Raw genomic sequence first — 23,313 nt, 5'->3', positions numbered from 1 at the left:
ACATGTTCCTGAATAAACAGTGGTCATGGAAGAAATCAAAAGAAAAAACACTGTTGAGTAACAGTTTTTTTTTTTCATACTATTTGTTGAACTCTTAGTATAGAGTTAATCTTTTGTGCATAAAGTTAATTGAAAATAGATTTTAATAAAAAATAAGAATGGGAAAAAGAGAGGGAGGAGGGAAAAGGGTGAGAGGGTGGGTATGAAGAAAAGAATCACTATGTTCCTAAAGTTGTATCTATGAATCCATTAAGTTTGTATACCTTAAATAAAAATTTTCTGGGGAAAAAAGAATGGACCAAATAGCAACAAAAAAGAAAAGAAAAAAAAGAAAAGCAAAGCAGTGTCTTTGCACAAATTTAATGAATATATCCAGGATATAATATTAGAATGGAATCTACATTTCTTTAATTAATGAGGCTTATTGAGATATAGTCCACATACCATAAAATTTGTCCTTTTAATTTATATAGCTCATTAATTTTTAATGTATTCACAAAGTTGTGCAGCTGTCACTATCTGATGCTAGAACAAACTCACTACCCCAGCATGAAGCCCTGTATTTGTTAACCATTTCTTCTGAGTTCCTCCTTGCTTCAACCCAGGAACCACTGATCTACTTTCAAATCTCTATGAATTTGCCTATTCTTGACATTTCATATAAATTGAATCATACAAGATATGGCCTTTTTTGGATTAAGCATGATATTTTCAAGCTTTATCCATGTTGTAGTATTGTAAATACTTCATTCTTTTTTTTGATCAAATAATTTTTTAATCAAATCAATATATTTTTGCATAGTTCTGAGTTCAAGAATTTTATCTGCAAGACCAAATGGTGGTGACATATTCTTGAATAATTATGTTGCTATTTATATTTATTTGAGGAAACCTAGAGAGACAGCACTTTCCATCTGTTGGCTCATTCCTCAAAATGCCTACAATGGCTGGGGCTAGGCCATGGCCAAAGTTGGGAGTGGAGGACTCAATCCAAATCTTCCTTGTAGGTGGCAGGAACCTAATTTCTTGGATATTCACTGCTAACTCCCAGGGTCCCCATTAGTAGGAATCTGGAATAGGGAATCAAAGCCACGAATCAAACCCAGGTACTCTGATGGGGGAAACAGATGTCTTAACCGGTAGCTAATATTTCCCATGGAAAATATATTCTTCTCTTTGAAGATACTCTCTAGTATCTTCCTACTGCTTTTTGATCATTGTTCATTAGAGACTCACTGGTAGATTTTTAAAGTAATTTATTCTTTAGCATCTTCAAAACTTGCATTCTGAATAAAGGATCTGTTTCCCAGCAATGTTTAAAGGCAGCCAGATTCAAAAACATTTCTCAAAGACTTCAGGGGCTGGTGCTGTAGCATGGTGAATTAAACCACTGAACTAGTTTGAGTCCTGACTGCTTCATTTTCGATCCAGCTCCCTTCTATTGTACCTGGGGAAGCAGCAAAAAATGACCCAAGTCCTTATCCTCCTACACCCACATAGGAGACCTGGATGAAACTCCTGGCTGAGGCCTGGCTTAGCCCCTGCTGTTGAAGCCATTTGGGGAGTGAACCAGTGGATGGAAGATCTCTTTCTCTCTCTCTCTGTAGCTCTGCCTTTCAAATAAATAAATTAACTAATTAAAAAAGAAACTTTTAATGATTGAATGCTCTCACCTTGTCATGCATGTATATTTACCCACAAATGGGACATTTATTAGTTTGCTCATTATTTGTATGAATTACATGTATCATTTTTGTTAAACTATTTCCTAACATAAAGTGGCTGATTTTATTCATATTTGATAGGCAGAAATACTTTTTATGATACTGAAGCAAGTAAGGGGCTGGCCCTATGGTATAGTGGGTAAAGCCGCTGCCTATGGTGCCAGCTCCCATAGGGGTGTCAGTTCACATCCTGGCTGCTTCACTTCTTATCCAACTTCCTGCAAATGTGCCTGGGAAAGCAGCAAAAGATGGCCCAAGTCCATGGATGCCTTTACCTACGTGGGAGACGTGGAAGAAGCTCCTGGCTCCTGGCTTTGGTTGGGCCAGCCCCAATCATTGTAGCCATTTTTTTGGGAGTGAACCAGTGGGTGGAAGATTTTCTTTCTGTCTCTCTGTTTCTGTCTCTCTGTAACTTCTGTAACTCTGCCTTTCAAATAAATAAATCTTTAAAAAAATAGAAGGAAATAAATATTCATATTTTTACAAAGTCTGGAATTTGAGATTACATATTACAGTAAGACACACACACACAGGTCTTTCATTTTAAGGTACATTTTTATAATTAAGATTTTACTCACAGAGCTCTTCTCTGTCAAATGTTTGTCCACTTCCACCAAACAGTCCCTTGAGAAAGCCTCTGTTTTGAGCTTCTGGTGTCTCTATGGGAGTAAACAAATCTCCTAGCATGTCCTGTGCCAAATTCAAAGACAAAAGCATTAGAATAACTAAAAAGAAATGAATAGATAAAAAGGCACATGGTTGTGGTATGTTAGAGCATATCATGAAAAGACAGTCTGCCTTCCATATAATTCCCTGGTGATGTTTGCTTTGCTTAGAGTTTTTTCTCTGGCCTTTCTTTCTCCATTACCTTTTCCTTCCACTCTGTAGTAACTGATATGCTAAAAATTTCCCTTTCTTATCTTTCTTTTCCCCTCTACAATTACGAAGCATGGGAAGCTAATGTAGTTGTTTAGGATTAATTTCTACCTTTGATCAATGACTGCCAATCTAGCTTTCTCACCCTTTTTCAATTACTACAGTCTTGTTCTTATACTGGTTCTTTTCTCTGAACCAAGCATGGACTTTTCTATGAAATAGGAAGCCCATGGTGGTTAAGTGGAAGAAGTTGGATCTATTTTATATTAAGTACAAAATTACAAAATGGTTCAAAATTATTTAAATGAGTCAAAGTACATAGCTACTGAATGATGAGGTGTAATTGTTCTCAATTTTGGTGAGCCTTAAAATGACTGGGTAAGCATCTTGTTAAAAATGTTAATGTTCAGGTCAGATCCCACACATACTAAATCAGAATCTACATAGATCTGCTGCTATCTGTAATTTCATAAGACCTTGCTCTTTCCATTTTTCTAAAGGAAATTAGAATTTAAGAGATATCAGTTGTCCGGCGCTGTGGCTCACTAGGCTAATTCTCCACCTGTGGCGCCGGCACCCCAGGTTCTAGTCCCGGTTGGGGCGCCGGATTCTGTCCCGGTTGTTCCTCTTCTAGTCCAGCTCTCTGCTGTGGCCCGGGAGTGCAGTGAAGGATGGCCCAGGTCCTTGGACCCTGCACCTGCACGGGAGACCAGGAGACACACCTGGCTTCTGGCTTCGGATCAGCGCAGCATGAAAAAAGGAAGACCTTTCTCTCTCTGCCTCTCTCTCTCACTGCCTAACTTTGCCTGTCCAAAACAAAAAAAAAAAAACAAAAAACAAAAAACAAAAAAAAACAACAAAAAAAAACCCAAAAACCATCAGTATGGAGAAAGGAACTTAGATGAAGTCAGGAAATCTGTGACCTAATATTAGTTTGCTTATGAACTTCTGGTGGGACTTTAACTTCATCTTCCCCTATCACCTCTTCCTCCTTAAAGCCCTTATATTTGGAAACAGCAGCAGTATCTATTTAGTTCCCCAAGTCAAAACCCCAGTAATAATGATCAATTCCTTCCTTTCCCTCACTCTTAATAATCCCCAAATCCAACTGATTACATTTTACAACTATTGAATCTGCTTACTTATCTCCAGCCTCATTGTTGACCTTCTTTATTCATTTCACTGATATTTTCATTGTTAATAATTTTACAAACCCTCCTAATTATTTTCACACCTTCAGTCTTACTTGCTCAAAACAGGTTGCTGTACTACAATCAAAATAGTGTTTTAATTAAAAAAACTGCTTAAACTTTTCAATGATTTCCTACTGTCCTGAAGATAAACAATAGATTCCTTAAGGAGCTTTACAAGTTATTCCAAGATCTATTCTTCACTATCTCTCTACTCTTTTCATTTCCCAGCTCTGTACTTTTCTGAATTCCAAACATTTTGTATGCCACCACTTTTCATCTGGATTAGCTTTAGCATTTTGATGTCTAGGCCTCCATTTCCCTGGGGAAGTTCTGTTTAACCATTAGAAGTCAGAGGTGCCTGCAATCCTTCTCTACCACCTCACTTCTATTCCAACAACCCAGGAGTCTTCTTATTTGTCTCACTAAATTGAGCATTTCCATAGAGCACTGTGGTTGTCTGTTTACTTATCTCTTTCTCCATATTAGCAAGTAGGGTCTTGTATATTATTATATTTTTAGTACTTAGCCAAGTACAAGACATGTAGTAAAAACTCAATAAATATTTGCTGAAAATAAATTATAAAGATAATACTATTATAATTTGTATTAAAGAAGCTTTCTGTGTTTTTTTTTTCTTTTTTGACAGGTAGAGTAGACAGTGAGAGAGAGACAGAGAGAAAGGTCTTCCTTTGCCATTGGTTCACCCTCCAATGGCCGCTGCGGCCGGCGCACTGCGCTGATCTGATGGCAGGAGCTAGGTGCTTCTCCTGGTCTCCCATGGGGTGCAGGGCCCAAGTACTTGGGCCATCCTCCACTGCACTCCCAGGCCACAGCAGAGAGCTGGCCTGGAAGAGGGGCAACCAGGACAGAATCCGGTGCCCCGACCGGGACTAGAACCCAGTGTGCAAGCGCCACAAGGCAGAGGATTAGCCTAGTGAGCCGTGGCGCCGGCGCTTTCTGTGTTTTAGGTGCTGGGTTCAGTGGTTTATATAAATTCTTACTTAATTCTTACTACAGTGTTCCAAGGTAGAGAACATATAGATGGGGATAAGTAAAATGTCCAAAGTCACACAAATGGAGGAGCCAAAATACAAGTCATCTAGGAGGATACTTCACAGATTTCATGGAGGCTTTTTCTTCCAAGATGGCTGACTAGGGTGCAGCCACACTAACTTCAGCTGCTCTGGGATACTAAAAGAACAGAGGAAGAACTATGTTTCCAGAGGTATGACTGATGGAAATTTTTTGGCAAAGAAGTGAAATAACAATGAAGACTCCATGAGACATGAAGAGAGAAAACAGAGACACCACTGCAGCCAGCTGCATGGCACAGCCAGCTGCTGGCTGCAAGCCATCATCTTCCCATGTCAAGGTGGGAAGAAATTGCTTCATGCCCTGCTGCTCAGAGTTTTAGTTGAGAGGGATTTCCACAGTCATCCACAGACTTATATGTCAGCCTGGGGAGGTGATTGGCGTCTCAGCAACCACCCACCACTGAGCAGGGAAGCTATCTTGCTTCCTTCCCCTCCCTGACTCCTGCAGTGAGCCATACTTGGTAGTGAAAAGTTGGGCAGTCAAGAAGAGACACCATCCTCTTAGAAGTGAAAGGAGTCTGTGGCGATCTGTCACTGCTGATATTGCCTCAGGAAGAACCTTGCGGACTACATTGATTTTGAGTCCGGCATGGAGTGTTAGTGGTGGGCAGAGTGCCCACCTAACCCCATGAAGGGAAAGCACGTTGCCTCCTTCCCACCCCTGCAACAAGGAATCCCAGCAACAAGAAGGGAGAAGGTGCCATCTTGGTAAGGCAAGTGAAGGCAGCTGCAGTTGTGCGTGTGCAATTAGGGGATTTTATCTGAGGGATAATCCCTGGTCCTTACTGACTTTGAGTCTGGCCTGGAGGGTTGGCAGGTGGTGAGGTGCCCACTTAAGCCTGTGAGATCTCCCCTCGCCTTATTCTATCATGGATGACTGTACTCAAAGTGCCATGGTGGAACACCATCAGGCAGCATGTTCTGTGGATGCCTTGGTTTTCTCTGTGAACAGAGCAGGCCCATGAGAATAAATGGGTCCCTTACTCTCTGTGACTTTGGGAGGGCTATCCACTATGACCGTGGGAATTCTGTGACTGCACAGTAGGGGATGGGATATAGCTGGGTCTATGGGCAATCACTGTGCCTGGCTTCAGAGGTTTAGAGTTTCTTGAGTGCTTCGGGTGAGTCATTGTAGAGGGTTCTATGCTTACACTGAGGACCTCACAGATTCTTTGTACAGTTCATGAATCTGTGTGGGTGGGGTGTGTAGCCACTGTGGGCCCACCCAAGGGACCTTGGCAGAGAGGAGGTGAGGCAGTGACCACACTAGCCGATGTGATCATACCCTCCACACTGCTGACAATAGAGGAGATCTATCATACACAACTAGGTGTCACCATGTACTCTCTCTCCCTGACCTCACCCAGCACACATCTCTGAATAACCATCAAAGGGGCAGACACTCCACTAAGCCACAGAGGATTATTTCAAAGATAAAACCTATCAGTGGAGAAAACCAACAAGTGGTTCCACATATTCCTAAAAATAAATGTAGAAATATGAGAAACATGAATAAGGAAGACAAAATGACTCCCCAAAAAGAATACAACATTTTTGTATTATAATGTAAAGATGAAGATTGAAGAAATGCTGAAAAGGATTTCAAAAGAATGATCATAAGATCAAAAACAATGAGAATCAAATTTATGAGTTAAAGAAATTCATTCATGATGTGTATGAAATATTTTGCCAAGAGATAAAGGTGCTGAAGAGAAATTCATCTGAAATATTAGAAATTAAGAATATCTCAAATAAAAATATAGTGGAAAGCCTTAACAACAAACTTGCTGAGGCAGAATAAAGAATATCTGAGCTTGGCCGGTGCTGCGGCTTACTAGGCTAATCCTCCGCCTTGCAGTGCCAGCACACCGGGTTCTATTCCTGGTCGGGGCACCGGATTCTGTCCTGGTTGCCCCTCTTCCATGCCAGCTCTCTGCTGTGGCCAGGGAGTGCAGTGGAGAATGGCCAAGTACTTGGGCCCTGCGCCCCATGGGAGACCAGGATAAGTACCTGGCTCCTGTCATCAGATCAGCGCGGTGCGCTGGCCGCAGCGCGCCGGCCGCAGCGCGCCGGCCGCAGTGCGCCGGCCACAGCGGCCATTGGAGGGTGAACCAACGGCAAAAGGAAGACCTTTCTCTCTGTCTCTTTCACTGTCCACTCTGCCTGTCAAAAAATAAATAAATAAAAAAATAAATAAAAAGAATATCTGAGCTAGAAGACACATTTTTAGAAATATCTAAGACCAAAAAAAAAAAAAATTAGAAAAACTGAAAACAGTGTTCAAGATTTATGGGACACTATCAAATGACCTAACATACAGGTCCTAGGGATTCCTGAAGGTATAGAAAGACAGAATGTATTATAAGGGCTATTCAGTGAAAAATAGCAGAAAACATCCCTAATTTGAAGAAAGAAAGGAATATCCAAGTACAGGAAGCACATAGATGTACTACTATTGTTTGGATTTCTGTTGAACTTTTACTAATTTCTGCCTTCGTATTGTTTTATAATGATGACTATCTTTCTCTGTTTTTTTTTTTAAAGATTTAAAATAGATTTGCAAAATTAAAAAAAAAAACATGAAAACTAATCAGAATTAGGTTCCTTCTTCTTTCTTCATGTTCCTTTTGCGTGAGTCCCAGACTCTGCTCTCTCTTTGCCAGCCACAGTTTGTCGCATCAGCCACTCCTTCTCCAGCTGCCTCAGCATGTCTGGAGTGAGGAGCCCTTGCTGCACCAGTCTGGAGGTCAAGGGCACCCCTCCTGTGTCAGGGCTGGGTGGCTCAGCAGCTTTACTCCCCACGGCTTTGGTGCCATGAGTCCTCTGAGCTTGGCCCTTCAAGGTTCCTGACAAGCGTGACAGGCTCCCTGGAGAGCAGCTCTCCAAATTCAACAGCTTTTGTGTCCCAGAAATTTTAATCAGTTTGGTGACGCTGTGTACCCCTTCTTGGATGCCATCTAGTTCTTTCTGGAGGTCACGGACGAGGCTGGCATCTGGTAGCTTAGCCACAGGTAAAGATCCAAGACGTCGTGGACAGCTTCAAGATCCATGAGCTCTTTAATATTCTTAGGCGGAAGTAAAGGCCATTTGATGTATTTGCGTAACCAAGCAAAGGTCAGGGGCTCATTCTTGCTGAACTGCCTGGCAAACTGTAACAGAGACGAGCAGACAAAAGGCTGCTTCTTGTTGATAGGGGCTGTGCAGAACACATATCTCACTCACAGACTTAGTGGAATATGTTGTATCAACTCTGCAGAAAATTTAAAATCATCCATATTGCAGACAAAATACTGCCCATCAACTTGTGAAAAGTCAACAAAAATATCAATGAGGTTGGATGTGTGTGGGGAGCAACTCGCACTAGACTAAGTTACTGGAATTAAGACTTATTCTATGCATCTGCTCTCCCACAATATGGCGCTGGGAGAGGAGTAAACAACTTCTACACAGCTGCCTCCAGTTCGACCAATAACCTGCAGGAGCTGATCCTGCTCCTGATTGGAGGAGAGCAGCGTACTCGGTGTGTGGGTAGCAGAGTTGGGATTGGTGGAAGAGGACTATAAAGGAGGAGAGAGACAACATGCACGAGGAACATCTAAAGGGAACATCCGGATAACATCTGAGCAGCCCCCGAGAGAGCCGGCCGGCGGTGTGCCACTCCCCCGCGGAAGTGGGGAAAGTGGCAGGGGGAGCCGCCCTTCCACGGAGGTGGAAGGATCGGCAGCCAACCCGGGAAGAACCAGCAGCAAACCCGGGAAGGGCCGAGCAGACAAAAGAACAGTGCAGGGTCCTGTGTCGTTCCTCCATGAAGAGGGGGAGTGACAGATGTGTGTTGCACATCTTCAGGTATCACTTGTAAGGCTGGACAAGTGCTGAAAAATTTGATTTCTATTTGTTTAGAAGGTCTTTATTTCATCTTCATTTATAAATGAGAGCTTTGCAGGGTAACAGTATTCTGGATTGACAGTTTTTTTCTTGTAGGACTTGGACTATGTCTCTCCATTCTGTCTTAACCTGTAAGGTTTCTGATGAGAAATGAGCTGTCAAGTCTGTTTGAAGATCCTCTGAAGGTAGTCTGACATTTTTTTCTCATGCACATTTTAGCATCTTTTATGTTTTACTGTTAAAAGTTTGACTATAGTGTGTCTTGGTTCAACAGAAATCCAAACAATAGTAATATGTATGGAAAAATAGGCCCAAGTCATTTCTTAACAATAAGGTTGAATGTAAATGGCCTAAATCGTCCAGTTACAAGTTACAGACTAGCTAAATGTATTAAAAAACAAAACCCATCCATTTGATGCCTGTAAGAAGCACACCCTACCAACAAAAATACACACAGACTGAAAGTGAAAGGATGGAAAAGATATTCCATGGTAATGGAAAGCAAAAATGAGCAGGTGTAGTCATCCTAATATCTGATAAACTAGACTAACACAAAAACTGTTCAAAGAGACAAAGAAGGGCACTATGTAGTGATTAAGAGATAAATCCAACAAGAAAATGTGACTATGGTACATGTATATGCACCCATGTTGGGTACCTGGATATTTAAAACAAATGTTAATCAATATAAAGGGAGACATAGACTCCAATACTATAGTAATGGGGGACTTCAACATCCCACTTTCATTGATGGACAGACCAAACTAGACAAAAAGGCAACAAAGAAACAACAGAGATAATCTGCGCTATAGAACAAATAGACTTAATTTATATTTACAGAACATTTCATCACAAAGTGGAAGAATACATATTATTTTCATCAGTGCATTTAGCTTTCTCTAGGATAGACCATTTGCTAGGCCATAAAGCAAGTATCAAAAAATTCAATAAAACCGAAATCATACCATGTATCTTTTCTGACCACAACGGAATGAAACTGCAAATTAACAACTTAAGAAATTCCAGAAAATATGCAAACACATGGATATTGAACAACATGCTGCAGAACAAATAACAGATCATAGAAGAAATGAAAAATAAAAAAATTCCTGGAAGTGAATGAAGATGACAACACTATATAACAAAACTTACAGATACAGATATAAGAGAGAGGTTCATAGCAATTAATGCCTACATCAAGAAATTGGAAAGGCATCAAATGAATGAGCTACCAATGTATCTGAAGGATCTAGAAAAACAACAACAAACTCCAAATTAGTAGGAGGAAAAAATAATTAGAATTAGAGAATAAACAAAATTGAAACCAAAAAAGATATAAAAGATCAGTGAAATGAAGAGTTAGCTATTTGAAACAAACAAAATTGATACACTATTAGCCCAACTAACCAAAAAAAAAAAAAGAGGGAAAAAGCCCAAATCAATAAAATCAGAGGTGAACATGGAAATGTAACAATAATTACCATGGAAATAAAAAGAATCATCAGTGGCCAGTGCCATGGCTCACTTAGCTAATCCTCCACCTGCGGTGCTGGCACCCTGGGTTCTAGTCCCAGTTGGGGCACCGGATTCTGTCCCGCTTGTTCCTCTTCCAGTCCAGCTCTCTGCTGTGGCCCGGGAAGGCAGTGGAGGATGGCCCAAGTGCTTGGGCTCTGCACCTGCATGGGAGACCAGGGGAAGCACCTGGCTCCTGGCTTCGGATTGGCGCAGCGCACAGGCCATAGCAGCCATTTATGGGGTGAACCAACAGAGGAAAGACCTTTCTCTCTGTCTCTCTCTCTCACACTAACTCTGCCTGTCAAAAAAAAAAAATCATCAGCAACTACTACAAACAGCTATATGCCAACTAATTGGAAAATCTAGAAGAAACAGATAGATTTCTGGACATATACAACCTACAAAAAGTGAGTCATGAATACATAGAAAATAGACCAATAACCAAGATGGAGACTGAATTAGTAATAAAGATCTTCCCAACAAAGAAAAGCCCAGGACCAGATGGCCTCCCTGCTGAATTCTACCAAACTTAAAGGAGAACTGATTCCAATTCTTCTCAAATATTCAAAACAACTGAGAGGGAGGGAATCCTCCCAAACTCCTTCTATGAAGCCAGTATCACCTTAATTTCTAAACCTGAAAATAGTACAACAGAGAAAGACAACTATAGACCAGTATACCTGATTCTCAAGAAAATATTAGCTAATGGAGTACAACACCACAACAGAAAAGTCATTTACCTTGATCAGCTGGGATTTATCCCTGGTATGCAGGGATGGTTCAACAAATGCAAATTAATAAATGTGATGTATTACATTACCAAATTGAAGAATAAAAACCATTTGATTACCTAAGCAGATGCAGAGAAAGAATCTGATAAAATACAACATCCTTTCATGATAAAAACCTTAAGAAAATTGGGTATAGAAAGAACATTCCTAACACAATCAAGGCAATATATAATAAACCCACAGCCAGCATTATATTGAATGGGGAAAAACTGGAAGTATTTCCACTAAGATCCAGAACCAGACAAGGATGCTCACTCTCACCATTGTTATTCAGTATAGTTCTAGAAGCTGTAGCCAGAGCCATTAGGTAAGAAAAAGAAATAAAAAGGATACAAATCAGAAGGGAGAAGTCAAATTATCCCTGTTTGCAGATGACATGATCCAATATATAGTGGAACCAAAAGACTCCACCAAGACACTATATCAGAACTCATAAGAGAGGCTATTGGAACTGATAAGAGGCTATTGGAACTGATAAAGTTGCAGGATATAAAATTTACAAACAAAAATCATTAGTCTTTGTATACATACACAGTGGCATAGCTGAGAAAGAACTTGTAAGATCAGCCCCATTCATATAGCTAAAACAAAATTTAAATACCTTGGAATAAATTTAATAAATATCATGTAATGTATTGGAGTGAAACTGACATTCTGAAATTTGATTGTTTAGAGTCTTTGTCTATACTCTTGAGGAGTAGTGGTTTTTCTACTTACTACTTGCTGACATCTTTATTTGGTGAAGGGTTAAGCTTGTGATTATAAAACAAATTGAAAGTATATCATTGTAAAAATTAAAAACATAAGAAAGGAAGGAGGAGGGAGTATGGAACATCAGCAAGAGGGAGAATAGGGTAGGAAGTATCATGTTCTTAAGCGTGTATATATGAAATTCATGAAATTTTTTCACCTTATATATTTTTTAAGTTCATGGAAAATGGAATTAAAATATAATTTTATTTTTGTGCAATCAGTTTTTAAAAATCTAAACATAGTTTTTCCATAATAGAAATTCTCCTTGAATTTCTTGAAAAATCTTTGTAGTTCAGAGCTTATTTTCTTAACCTCTATATTATAATATGTTGGTTTTAGTTTCCTTATTTGTAAAATGAGAGAGTTGGATTAATTAAATTTATAAGATGTTATTTAAAAATTTTGTGCCATTTCTTACTTACTTGAAGTTAGATAGACTTTTATCCTGTTTGTAGGCTATTCTTACTGACATGATCCATTATGAATGCACAATTCTAACCCACAGGAAATATATTTATTAGTGTGGTCCCTAATTAAAATTAAGATTTCCTCAAAAAAGTCCATGAACTCCTTGTATTGCATACATAATTCCTGTATATACAGATATATTTCTTATTCTGGGGGAGGGTTTGTAATCTTTCAGAACATTCTCCAAGGGCAAAAACAAACAGTAAACCAAACAACAACACTAACTATTAAAATGAATGATTTTTTTTACATTTTCTCCCTCTTTATTTTTTCTGTGCATACCTGGAACCATACTAGAATTCAAAGCATTACAATAAAGAACATACATTCAAAACATGAGCTAGGAAAGGCATATTGTCTGATCTGATATTTTAGCTTTTAGACAACTCTCTCATTCTAACAATCATGTACAATGTGTTATCATAAATATGCTTGACATACCTGTAGATTATCACACATTTCTTGGCTGTAGGTTAACCGCTGAATTTCAGTAGGAGAGACAAGGTATAATGCCTGTCCTTCATTGCTAAAACAAAATGTCCGTGCTATCCGCATGTCTGTCAGTGGTAAATAATTAACATCCAACATTGGTCGAAGACTAGGTAGGCTGAATGGAAAAAAGTAAACTTAAATTTCATATTAAGTTGTAAGACACAGATCTTTACATAAAACAGCAATTACTTTATTATTATTTTATGGTTTTTTTATTAACTTGAAGGGTCAGTGGTAACAAACTGGACTTTCACATAAAATAAAAAAAATTGTGGAAATGGGCACATCGCTTGTATGTTAATCCCCACAGATGCTTAGCAAATGTCCTTAAAGGATTAAATGCAGTAGCCAGCAGTCTCAGGGACACTTTTTACAGCATTTCACAATATGATTATAGCTTCTAGTTATGTCAGAAACACCACAGCTACAAAATGTCTGACTGCACACTTAACTCTCTTTAAGATAAAAAGTTTGAGTTTTGAGGAGGTTACACCATGACAGAAGCATGGAGGGGGGCCAGTTCACTGTGCTTGGAAATGGAGTGGCTTGGGTTCCCTGTTCCTTACACCCTCTATACCTAAGAAATGAAAATTACATATAACTTAGGGCACCTGCACTGAAGGCATGGTTGATAAATAAATACAGCCACAGCCACAGCTGTAAGGGAATGAAAATAAGTTATAAATAATAGATCCAAAGTTGTACATCCAAATGAATACCAGACATCAGAAGTGTCTTATCCCGTAGCCATATACTTATCCTAATGTTATTGGTAGTAATTTTGCTAAAATATTCATCTGAATGCTCTTTTGGGTACCGTCATTAGAGCCAGTTTTACAACCACTGAAGAAAACCAGTGTCATTGCTTTTAAAAATCACACTTCTAATGTCAACGAGGATAAAGGCCCTTGTAATTAAACCTTAAATTTTGAAGCGATTTTACTGATTCTAACTGAGCACAATGATTGTAAATTATTCCAGCTCAAAAACTAGCACCTCAAAGAAAAAGTACTGATTTCTTTTATCAGAGTAGTTTGTGACTATAGCAAGCCCTAGAACTTTAGTATATAAAATGAAGCCTGAAACCTATGATATTTGAACAAGCTTTTCATGAGATTCTAGCACTGTGCTGGCCAACTTGGTAGCCACTAACCATGTCTGGCTATTTAGAGCAACTGCTTTGTGGCTAATCTGAAATGAGATGCATACATTACACACTGGGTTTTAAAGGCTTTTGTATGAAAAAAGAATTATCTATATCTGAAACATGTATTACTAATGATCTGTTAAAATACTTCAGGTAACTAAGATCCTTAACACATGAGTCCAAAACAAATCCAGTTAAACTTCTTTTGGTGAATTTTTCTGATTAGCTACATTTTGTGAAATATAAGAAAAGAAAAGAATGTGTCATCACTGCAGCTGGGAAGAGCAAAAGAGCAAATCAATTCCAAAGTCTAGGAAATGAATGCTTTTAAAATTGAAAAAAAAAAAGATTCTTTTTCTATGTTGGGATACTTTTAAAAGAAATATAGTGAGGTTAACTAATGGTGGTTCTCACTAAAAGTAGCTGGTATATCCCTGTTGGAGAATTTGTACATAGAAAAACCTCTGTTATCCTCTGCTCTCCAACTTGGTTCTGGGTCTGCATACATCAGAGCTTAAGCAATTGTTAGCCACTTGCCATCTATCAGTAAACTAGGTCTTGAGGCGATTGTGCTCCAAACTGTTATATTCTAGAAATATGACAAGTGACTAGAAAATTCACTTACATAATTTCTATAATTGGTATTTGCATTCCCTTTGTATTATAATTACTTGTTTACCACTTTAATCTTAAGGGTTAGGATCATGTTTTACTATTTTTTATATCATTCACAGGTCTTCCCAATGCTTAACTGTCTCACTGATTTTGGAACTATGTGAGATTTTAAGAATAGCAGTGACTTCTACATAATATATGTTTTTAACTGCTTGCTGAATGCATAAAATCATAAGGTAATAATTTTCAAATCTCTCAAGTTTTGTCTCATTGCAGTAATGGTGGAATACAATTTCACAGCTTAAATCTTATTTTCCAAATGTCTTAAGACATTTAGTATACTGTTAGTTGCTGACTTCATTTCTTCCTAAAGTTATAACCTTAGGCAAATTTGTTAATTTTAATTTATTAATGGATTTTAAATGGAGGATGCAAGTAATACTGTATTTTCCTATGTTCTAAAGAAGATGTGGGTCAAATGAAATTCTGTATGTAAAAATCCTTGCATGGACTGTGAAACACAGTAACAGTTAAGTTCTTTTTCTTGTAGTTTACTCTAATTTTATGTGCCTACCATAACACCTGAGAGATTACATCTGCTCAATAAATGTTTGTTGAACAAATATGTGAGTGGCTGGAGAATCATTCTTTCCATATGTTCCTTGGTGTCAACTGAAATACATATTTCATTCACAATGTCAAACATTTTTAGCAAAGACAACACACACACACACAGACACACACACATATCCAAAAAACAAAAAAGTCAAACTCTCATCAAATTCATATCACACCACGTTCACAGATGTAATGAAACAATAATCTTAAGTTTCTTCTTAACCTCGTGTATGTAACACATATACTCTTTAGAATTGCACACCTTGCTGAAATTGCCATGATTACAAAAAATTTATAAAGAAGGCAAGTACCTCATTATCATGATATGCCCATTAGCACAAAAGCATGTCAGGCAAGCACTGTTACACATGACCACCACATTTGCCTGTAGTATAAAAGATGTCTCAGTGATGTTATGAACATAAAGGCAAGTCTGAGAAGGCAGTGAGAAGACTTTGGCTTGTTTTTCCGAGCATATTATTGCATACTGATGATCTCCTATTTCTTGGGATACAGAGGAAGAGTTCATGACCAGTTTCCTTCTCCAAGATTTTTCATTTTCATCTATGTTGTTTGGATCCCTCCAAACTTCATATGGTGGTTGCATTAGTCCGCCAGTTCGGTCCATACAAGAGAATGTTAGCACAGCTCCTTTTAATGAGAGGAATGTACCTATAAGAACAATTTCCATCATTGGCATGTGAAATTCTTTTGAAAACAGCTGCTACTTATCTATGAGCAATAAATGCTATACATTATGATAATTTAAATTTGTAGTCTCATAATATTGTAGTAAAGTATACAAATAAGTATATTTGTGAGTATACTTGTTTCAATAACTTTTAGTATATTAGGCCTTAAAAGAGCCTAATACACTAATTTATTAAATCCCCTCATTAGTGAGTAAACAAGACCTTGAAAGATGATAAGATTTATGTCGTCACTTAGCAAGTTAATGGTTAATTCTGGACTAGAATTCAGATTTCCTGATTACTAACTCAGGTTTCTTTCATGTACTCTATAGTAGCCATTAAAATTGTTTTTTACAAAGCAAATTTAATATAATGTATAACTTTCATTTAATAACAAATTCAGCTGAAAATGATCACATAATCTGATTGTATTTTATTATTTCTTAGGTTTATTTGCTAGAAAAAGTTGTTCTCTAATGAAACTGAACACTTGGAATAAATTTCTTGAAATTTCAATATGTAGAATTTATGCTAGTAATTTTAATTCTACGAAAATGACAAAAACAATACTGTCAGCTCTTGGGCAGGCTTATGCGTCTTTATATAGAAAAGGGGCTTACTCACTTAGATTTTCCAAGATTGACTATTCTGCCAGATCATTACCAATGAAATATTTTTTGCCAGACTTGGAGGACAGTATACTACAAAGCTTAGGAAGTAACTTGGGCTATATTGATCTGTGGATATTTCCAGACTCTGATTTAAGGAGCACCCCAGTAGCCCTCTTTTATTCTTTATCCATTTATATCATGTTGAGAGATCATGAGTATTATCCCAGGCTGATAGGCCTCAATAGATGTGAAAAGTGAAGAATGACAGATAAAAATACATTGCATTTAGAATGTAGTTTACCTATATTTTAAAGTACTTAAAGCTTATCAAATTCAAAATATATATTTGGATGATGTAACATTTAAGTTGTATTTTAAAATCCATTTTAAAAGTAAGAAATCTGTGACTCTCTTACAAGAGTAAATGAAGAGGATACAGGAATAGAAGTCCAAGGGTCAAAATACAAAAACAAAACAAAACCGAAAAAAGTGACCCAACACTGTGTGTAAAAAATAATGCCAAAAGCTATGAAGAATGTTTTAGTTAGAATCTATATGGAATTGATAATGCTGTCTGACTATGTAGTATCTACTTTTTCTCATTAAACTTTGTTTTAATGGGTCTCAAAATTCTGTGACAGATTTTTGTTCAAGTTGTTTCCATTAAAAAGTACTACTTGTTAACAATAATTTTGCAGTTCTATTCACTGTATCTGGAGCATAACAACCTTCCCTTAATTTAGAAATAACTTAAATCTTGAGACATGTTGTGTTGAATGGCATTGAGAGCTCTGTGTGGGTCACTGCTCAAGAAATGGGACCTTTGCACTTTATACAGCTTATCAGTGCTATTGCTGACATCAAGTCATCGGAACAACAATTCTATAGAAAGTCTATTTAGAATTTTTAGTGTGATGTTGAAGTGTGTTGTAATGCTACTTTTAGTTTTTTAATGATCTGAGTTGATATACAGTGAGCTGTATCCACTGAAAATATGCATTTAAAGACTTTTGAAGAGTATACACAGACTCATGAACCTACCACTGATGAGAAAAAATGGAACATTTCCCTGAGACATCAGCTCCTTGCTCCACCCTGACTCAAGGCAAGCACTGATCAGCTTTCTGTTACTAAATTGCATGTTTACAAATGGAACTGCATGGGAGTACTTTAAAAAATTTAAGGAAAAAAGAATGAAAAGTTTAATTTGGTGCAAAAAATAGAAATTCAAGTATAGTGTTTAATAATATACATTGAAAATTTCTTGAATGGCATACTTTTTAAATCACGTTTAGATGTTAAGTTTTGTAATTGCTAATAAAATATGTATTTTTTGGGAAAAAAATGTACTGATTTTAAAAGCTAGTAATTTAAAACTGCCATGCACAAAACACCAAAACATTCTCCTTTCCTTCCGAAGGTTTTACAGTGCACTGTTATCATTAACCAGTCTTTTGCTATTAAAGTTAAATGGCGGCCGGCGCCGCGGCTCACTAGGCTAATCCTCCGCCTTGCGGCGCCAGCACACTGGGTTCTAGTCCCGGTCGGGGCGCCGGATTCTGTCCTGGTTGCCCCTCTTCCAGGCCAGCTCTCTGCTGTGGCCCAGGAGTGCAGTGGAGGATGGCCCAAGTGCTTGGGCCCTGCACCCCATGGGAGACCAGGATAAGTACCTGGCTCCTGCCATCAGATCAGCGCGGTGCGCCGGCCGCAGCGTGCTGGCTGCGGCGGCCATTGGAGGGTGAACCAATGGCAAAGGAAGACCTTTCTCTCTGTCTCTCTCTCTCACTGTCCACTCTGCCTGTCAAAAAAAAAAAAAAAAAAAAAAAAAAAAAAAAGTTAAATGGCCAATTGAGACACTGGAAACATGGTGGGCTCGATGGGCTAAGGTTCTAGTGGGGATTAAGAATTGTTAAAGTTAGTAATTAAAGCCTGAAGGAGTCTCAGCTGAACTATTTACATTCCCTTTCCCTTATATACATTTTTGAAACCTTACTTTTCTCTCAACTTCCATGGGCCTTCTCAATAACTAGAATGTAAGTTCTTTGTATATGGAAACTTAGTATGATTGTATGACTTGTTTATTACTTTTTCTTCAGTGTGTATTAGTATAACTGTTTGGACAGTGTTCCTAATGTTGGCTTTGACAAGAGTTATTAATCTTTACTTGCCTTTTTCCTATCTAACTCATAGTCACTTAAGGTGTACTAGATACTGTTAGAAGCAGAGCTAGATTTGTTAAGAAACCAAGAGAGCTTAAGCTTTATTGCTGGACTGGAAGTGAAACAGCCAGGACATGAACTGGCACCCATATGGGATGCTGGCACTGCAGGTGGTGGCTTTACCTACTATGCCACAGCACCGGCCCCGAATACAACTTCCTACTACATATCATTGAACAGATAAGGAAAAAGCTTCCAAGTATTTACAAACCAGTTCAAGAGTTTAATTCTACACTTATTTTGAATTTTGTTATCATTTATTGTCTGTTTGTTTGCTAGGAATATCAAACAACTTCTCTATGATATTGAAAGATCTATTTTATTAGTTCTGGTGATTATTATTTCTATACCATGACACAGAAAATCACAGTGGTAGAATATTCATTAGCAATTTGCCTTTAAATTATGATTTTAAATTTATGTGCCACAGAAATTGATTTAACCTTTAAACTTATGAGGAATGCCTGGCACATTATCAGGTATCCAGTACATATAATCGGGTACTGATTTAAAGAACAGGTTAAATTAATAATGAAAAAGCCATAACTGGCGCCAGTGCTGTGGCATAGTGGGTGAAGCTACCACTTGTGATGCCAGAATCCCATATGGGTGTTGATTTGAGTCCCAGTTGCTCTGCTTCTGATACAGCTTCCTGCTATTGTGCCCAGGAAAGCAGCGGAAGATGGCCCAAGTGGTTGGGGCTCTGCACTGATGTGGGAGACCTGGAAGTAGCTCCTGGCTCCTGGCTTCATACTGACCCAGCTCTGGCCATTGTAGCCACCTGGGGAGTGAACCAGCTGATGGAAGATCTCTCTCTCTCTCTCTCCTTGTCTCTCCCTCTCTGTAACTCTGCCTTTCACTTAAATAAATAAATCCTTTATTAAAAAATAAAAATATAAAGCCATAATCTCATTCTTTTGGCTCAGTACAAAAGTATTGTGTATATTTCCTTCAAATTAGTTAATAAAGGAATTTTTCTCACTGTGAAATAAATGAGCATGTTTAAAATAAATGATATTAACAGATTAGCTTTTTAAATACATTGCACCTATCTGAATTTGCCAAACTTCTGTCTCTTCCTCCTAAACTCTGTCTATATGAAACTGGCACACTAGTTAACCAGGAAAGCACAACTCTAACCTGCCATACCATGTACATTATTTTAAAATAAAATCCATCATCCTATATATCATTGAATTTTTAACTTAAAAATTTGGAAAATATTTATTGTGAAGACAGTACAGTAAAATTAGTGATAAGAACACATTTCAAAATGGAAGGAAATGGAGATCATTATGCTAAGTTAAATAATTTAGATCAAGAAAGACAAATATCACATTTTCTATTATTTGTGGAAGTTAAAATAAACAGAGTATTAAAAAATTCAAAGAATAACAGGAAGACTCACACTTATCCATTCTCTAAAAGGTGGGACAGGGGGAGATAATTCAAGGAGGAAGAGAACATAACATATGATTTAGAGCAACATCACTTATAACTTAGGTCAAATTCGCTAGGCATCAGAGTAAAAAGAAAAGAATTGTGTGGCATGCCTTTGTAACAAGATGGGAAGATTATAAAATATGTTAGAAATTTACCTTAGGTCAGACAGCTTCTAATTTAAGGATTCTTTCTTCAACAATGACAAAAATATTCTTATGCTCTGATCTGGCATAGAACTTTGGAAAATGTTTCAATTTATTAAAAATAAATTTAATTTTTACATTAAAGTCTCCTTCAGCGCTTTTTGTAAACATATTTCCTAAGGCATTGGTTAGGTTGGCAGTGCCATAGTTTACTATCATAGGAATGGTTGTACTCTTTTACACTGAAGGAAAGGTAGGTTACCATATGGCAAATGTTAGGACAGTGTATGATTAATGAAATTCTGGATAGCTTCTATTATAAAAAATAGTTTTATTCCTTTGTCCCAAATCAATATAAATCATTTTTTACCATACTTTATATATAAAATTGAAAAATTAATGATGAAGGAATAAATGTAAAATATTCTTACCACTTGGTAGTACCATGACCGGCTCTGTAAACCTTTGTTCATCTGCTAATGGTAGATTTAGGGAGATGATTAACACCATTCCCAGACTAGTTCCAACAAACAGACAAGGAGAGATGGTAGAATCATTTTTCCGTGCAAAGGATTCCATGAAATATAGTGCTGTAATGGCTTCTTTAGAATCTTTGTCAATACTGGAGATACTAGAGCTTCTGGAACGATTATAGGAATTCTCACGGGTTTCTATGGAAATTAAAAAAATTAAGGGTTAGTATATTTTTTACAATGAATCAAATCAGACTTGATACATGAAAACCAAAATTATGAGAGGGAAGTAGAATTTTATTCTTTGTTAACTGACCTGGAAGGCAGTTTATCCAGTTCACCAGCGTTTTTGTTTGTTTGTTTGTTTGTTTTTGTTTTTGCTTTCAATATGGAGAGTCTAAAGTCCAGACATATAAATCATAAACTTAGGAAGAGTTAGGATTAAAATTTGAGTTTCCTGCGTTTCAGCTCATTATTTTTTCCCTCTCTACATTACTTCACATGTTCACTGAAATTCTTTAATTTGGAAAAATAATTTAGCCTAAATAGTCAAAATTGTAAGAATTTCTGACACTATTTTAATTGTACTTCCCTCCTATTTCTTAACTGTTGCAAGTATACTTAATGTTTTCTTGGCATTTCCCATTTACCAACAATATTGTAACCACCTACATGAAAGGCATTATCTGGACTGCAATCACTGTGACAAACACATAAATCTCTGGTAACTACATTTATAAAAATTGAAGGTATCAATAGCAAAATGCAAATATTATCTTCCAAATTGCCTACTTTGAATCCAAATCCAATTTTACTTTGCCTATGGCCAAATAGGGAGTTTTGGACTATGCTATCCTGTATGTATAAGTAATCTTTCTGAGAGGCCTTTAGCCCACTTAAAGGAAATTGACTTTTTGTTCTGTTGCTCATCTTGCATGTGTGCACATTCTAACAAACATAAACTCACCCATTTAGTTAAATATTAGTGGGCTGTACTGTTCTTATAATCTCTCCAGAGTATGTTTCTTATATTTTTCTTTTGATTGACATAATTCTCCTTTTCCTCTTGATAGGTACAAATGTGACTCATAATCATTTTCTTGCTATAAGAGACTAAATATATGTTCATAAGACTACTCTTTTTTCAGGAAAAAAATACAGAATTTTTGGCATGGACATCTGGCTTTGCAGTTAAAATGCCAGTTGGGATGCCCACGACTCACACTGAAATATTTGGGTTTGATTTCTTGCTCTGGTTTCCTGATTCCAGCTTCTTGTTGATGCTGACTTTGGGAGGCAGTGGTCATGGTCAAGTAATTGAGTTCTTGCCAATCATTTGGAAGATCGTAGGTACCCAGTTTTGGCCTTCGCTAGGAGCCACTGTAGGCATCTGGGGTATGAATGAATAAATAGAAGCTCTGTCTCTCAAATAAATGAGTCATTTTAAAAATGTAACATTATTAATATCCCCTTTTTACTCATTATCAAACTTATTCATTTATTTACTTTTAAAGGTTTTATTTATTTATGTGAGAGGTAGAGTTATAGACAGAGAGAAAGAGACAGAGAGAAAGGTCTTCCATCCACTGGTTCACTTCCCAAATGGCCTCAACCGCTGGAACTGAGCCTATCTAGAGCCTGGAGCCTGGAGCCTGGAGCCTGGAGCCAGAGCTGCTTCTGGGTCCTCCCACATGAGTGAAGGGCTCAAGCATTTGGGCCATTTCTCACTGCTTTCTCAGGCCATAAGCAGAGAAGTTGATCAAAGAGCAGCCAGGACACAAACCAGTGCTCATGTGGGATGCTGGTGCCACAGGCAGAGATTTAGCCTACTACACTATTATAACATTTATAAAAATAATAATTTGTTATAAAATTTAGATATTACAGGAAGATATGAAATAATATATTTTAGATTTGAAGACAATCTTAAAGTTATTTTCCCAGAATCTAGTACAAATCAAAGGCAGAAATACCTAAAACTCAAAATTTCACACTTTTATTACACTGTTAAACATGTTACCTTTTTTGTAACTAATACACGTTGCTTCTATTATAATAATCCTTGCTACTGCATGTCTCCAAAATATTTCCATTCATGGTTTATCATAATTCAAGGTTCATACTCAGACACATAAGAGAGATAACATCACTATATTTATGTCCATGGACCAGAGTAAGTATAACATAATGTCAAAGAAATAAAAACTGAAAAATAAATTTTATTTGCAATTTTTTTGAAGAAAATATAATTATAAAACATTTTAAGGGACAGTAAATGGGAAAGTATAGTATAAAATTACTAAAGCAAATCTTCCTAAAATTATTTTTTTTCTCTCTCTCCCTAAAGTTCTTTTTTTCTGACGATCTATTTTATTCATCTGAAAAGCAGAATTACAGAGAGAGAGAGACAGAAAGAGATATCAATCTTCCATCCTCTAGTTCACTCCCCAAATGGCCACAATGGCTGGGGGTGGGGTGGGCAAGGTTGAAGCAAGTAGCATGGAACTCCATCCAGATGACCCCTGTGGGTGGCAGGAGACCAAGTACTTGGGCTATCTTCT

General features: G+C 37.4%; 1 protein-coding gene and 1 pseudogene across 14 annotated transcripts in view; both read right to left on the bottom strand.

Moving 5' to 3' along the window:
• The window catches only part of STXBP5L (syntaxin binding protein 5L), a 425,888-nt gene that overhangs the window by 17,360 nt on the left and 385,215 nt on the right, over nucleotides 1-23,313 (bottom strand). For all 14 annotated transcript variants that reach the window (XM_089331765.1, XM_051859274.3, XM_051859272.3 and 11 more), the window contains 4 exons: nucleotides 20,711-20,950; nucleotides 15,483-15,843; nucleotides 12,741-12,906; nucleotides 2,303-2,414 (listed from right to left, as the gene is read on the bottom strand). In XM_089331765.1, coding sequence (XP_089187891.1) covers nucleotides 2,303-2,414; nucleotides 12,741-12,906; nucleotides 15,483-15,843; nucleotides 20,711-20,950 — 879 coding nt within the window. The remainder of the gene's footprint in view (nucleotides 1-2,302; nucleotides 2,415-12,740; nucleotides 12,907-15,482; nucleotides 15,844-20,710; nucleotides 20,951-23,313) is intronic.
• Nucleotides 7,474-12,303, bottom strand: LOC108177880 (ATP-dependent RNA helicase SUPV3L1, mitochondrial pseudogene; annotated as a pseudogene).

This window comes from Oryctolagus cuniculus, chromosome 4 (genome assembly GCF_051225735.1).
Source record: "Oryctolagus cuniculus isolate XC-2025 breed Fujian yellow rabbit chromosome 4, ASM5122573v1, whole genome shotgun sequence".
Lineage (NCBI taxonomy): Eukaryota > Metazoa > Chordata > Mammalia > Lagomorpha > Leporidae > Oryctolagus > Oryctolagus cuniculus.
Note: the sequence above shows the minus strand (reverse complement) of the source record. Positions and strands in the feature narration are given on the sequence as shown.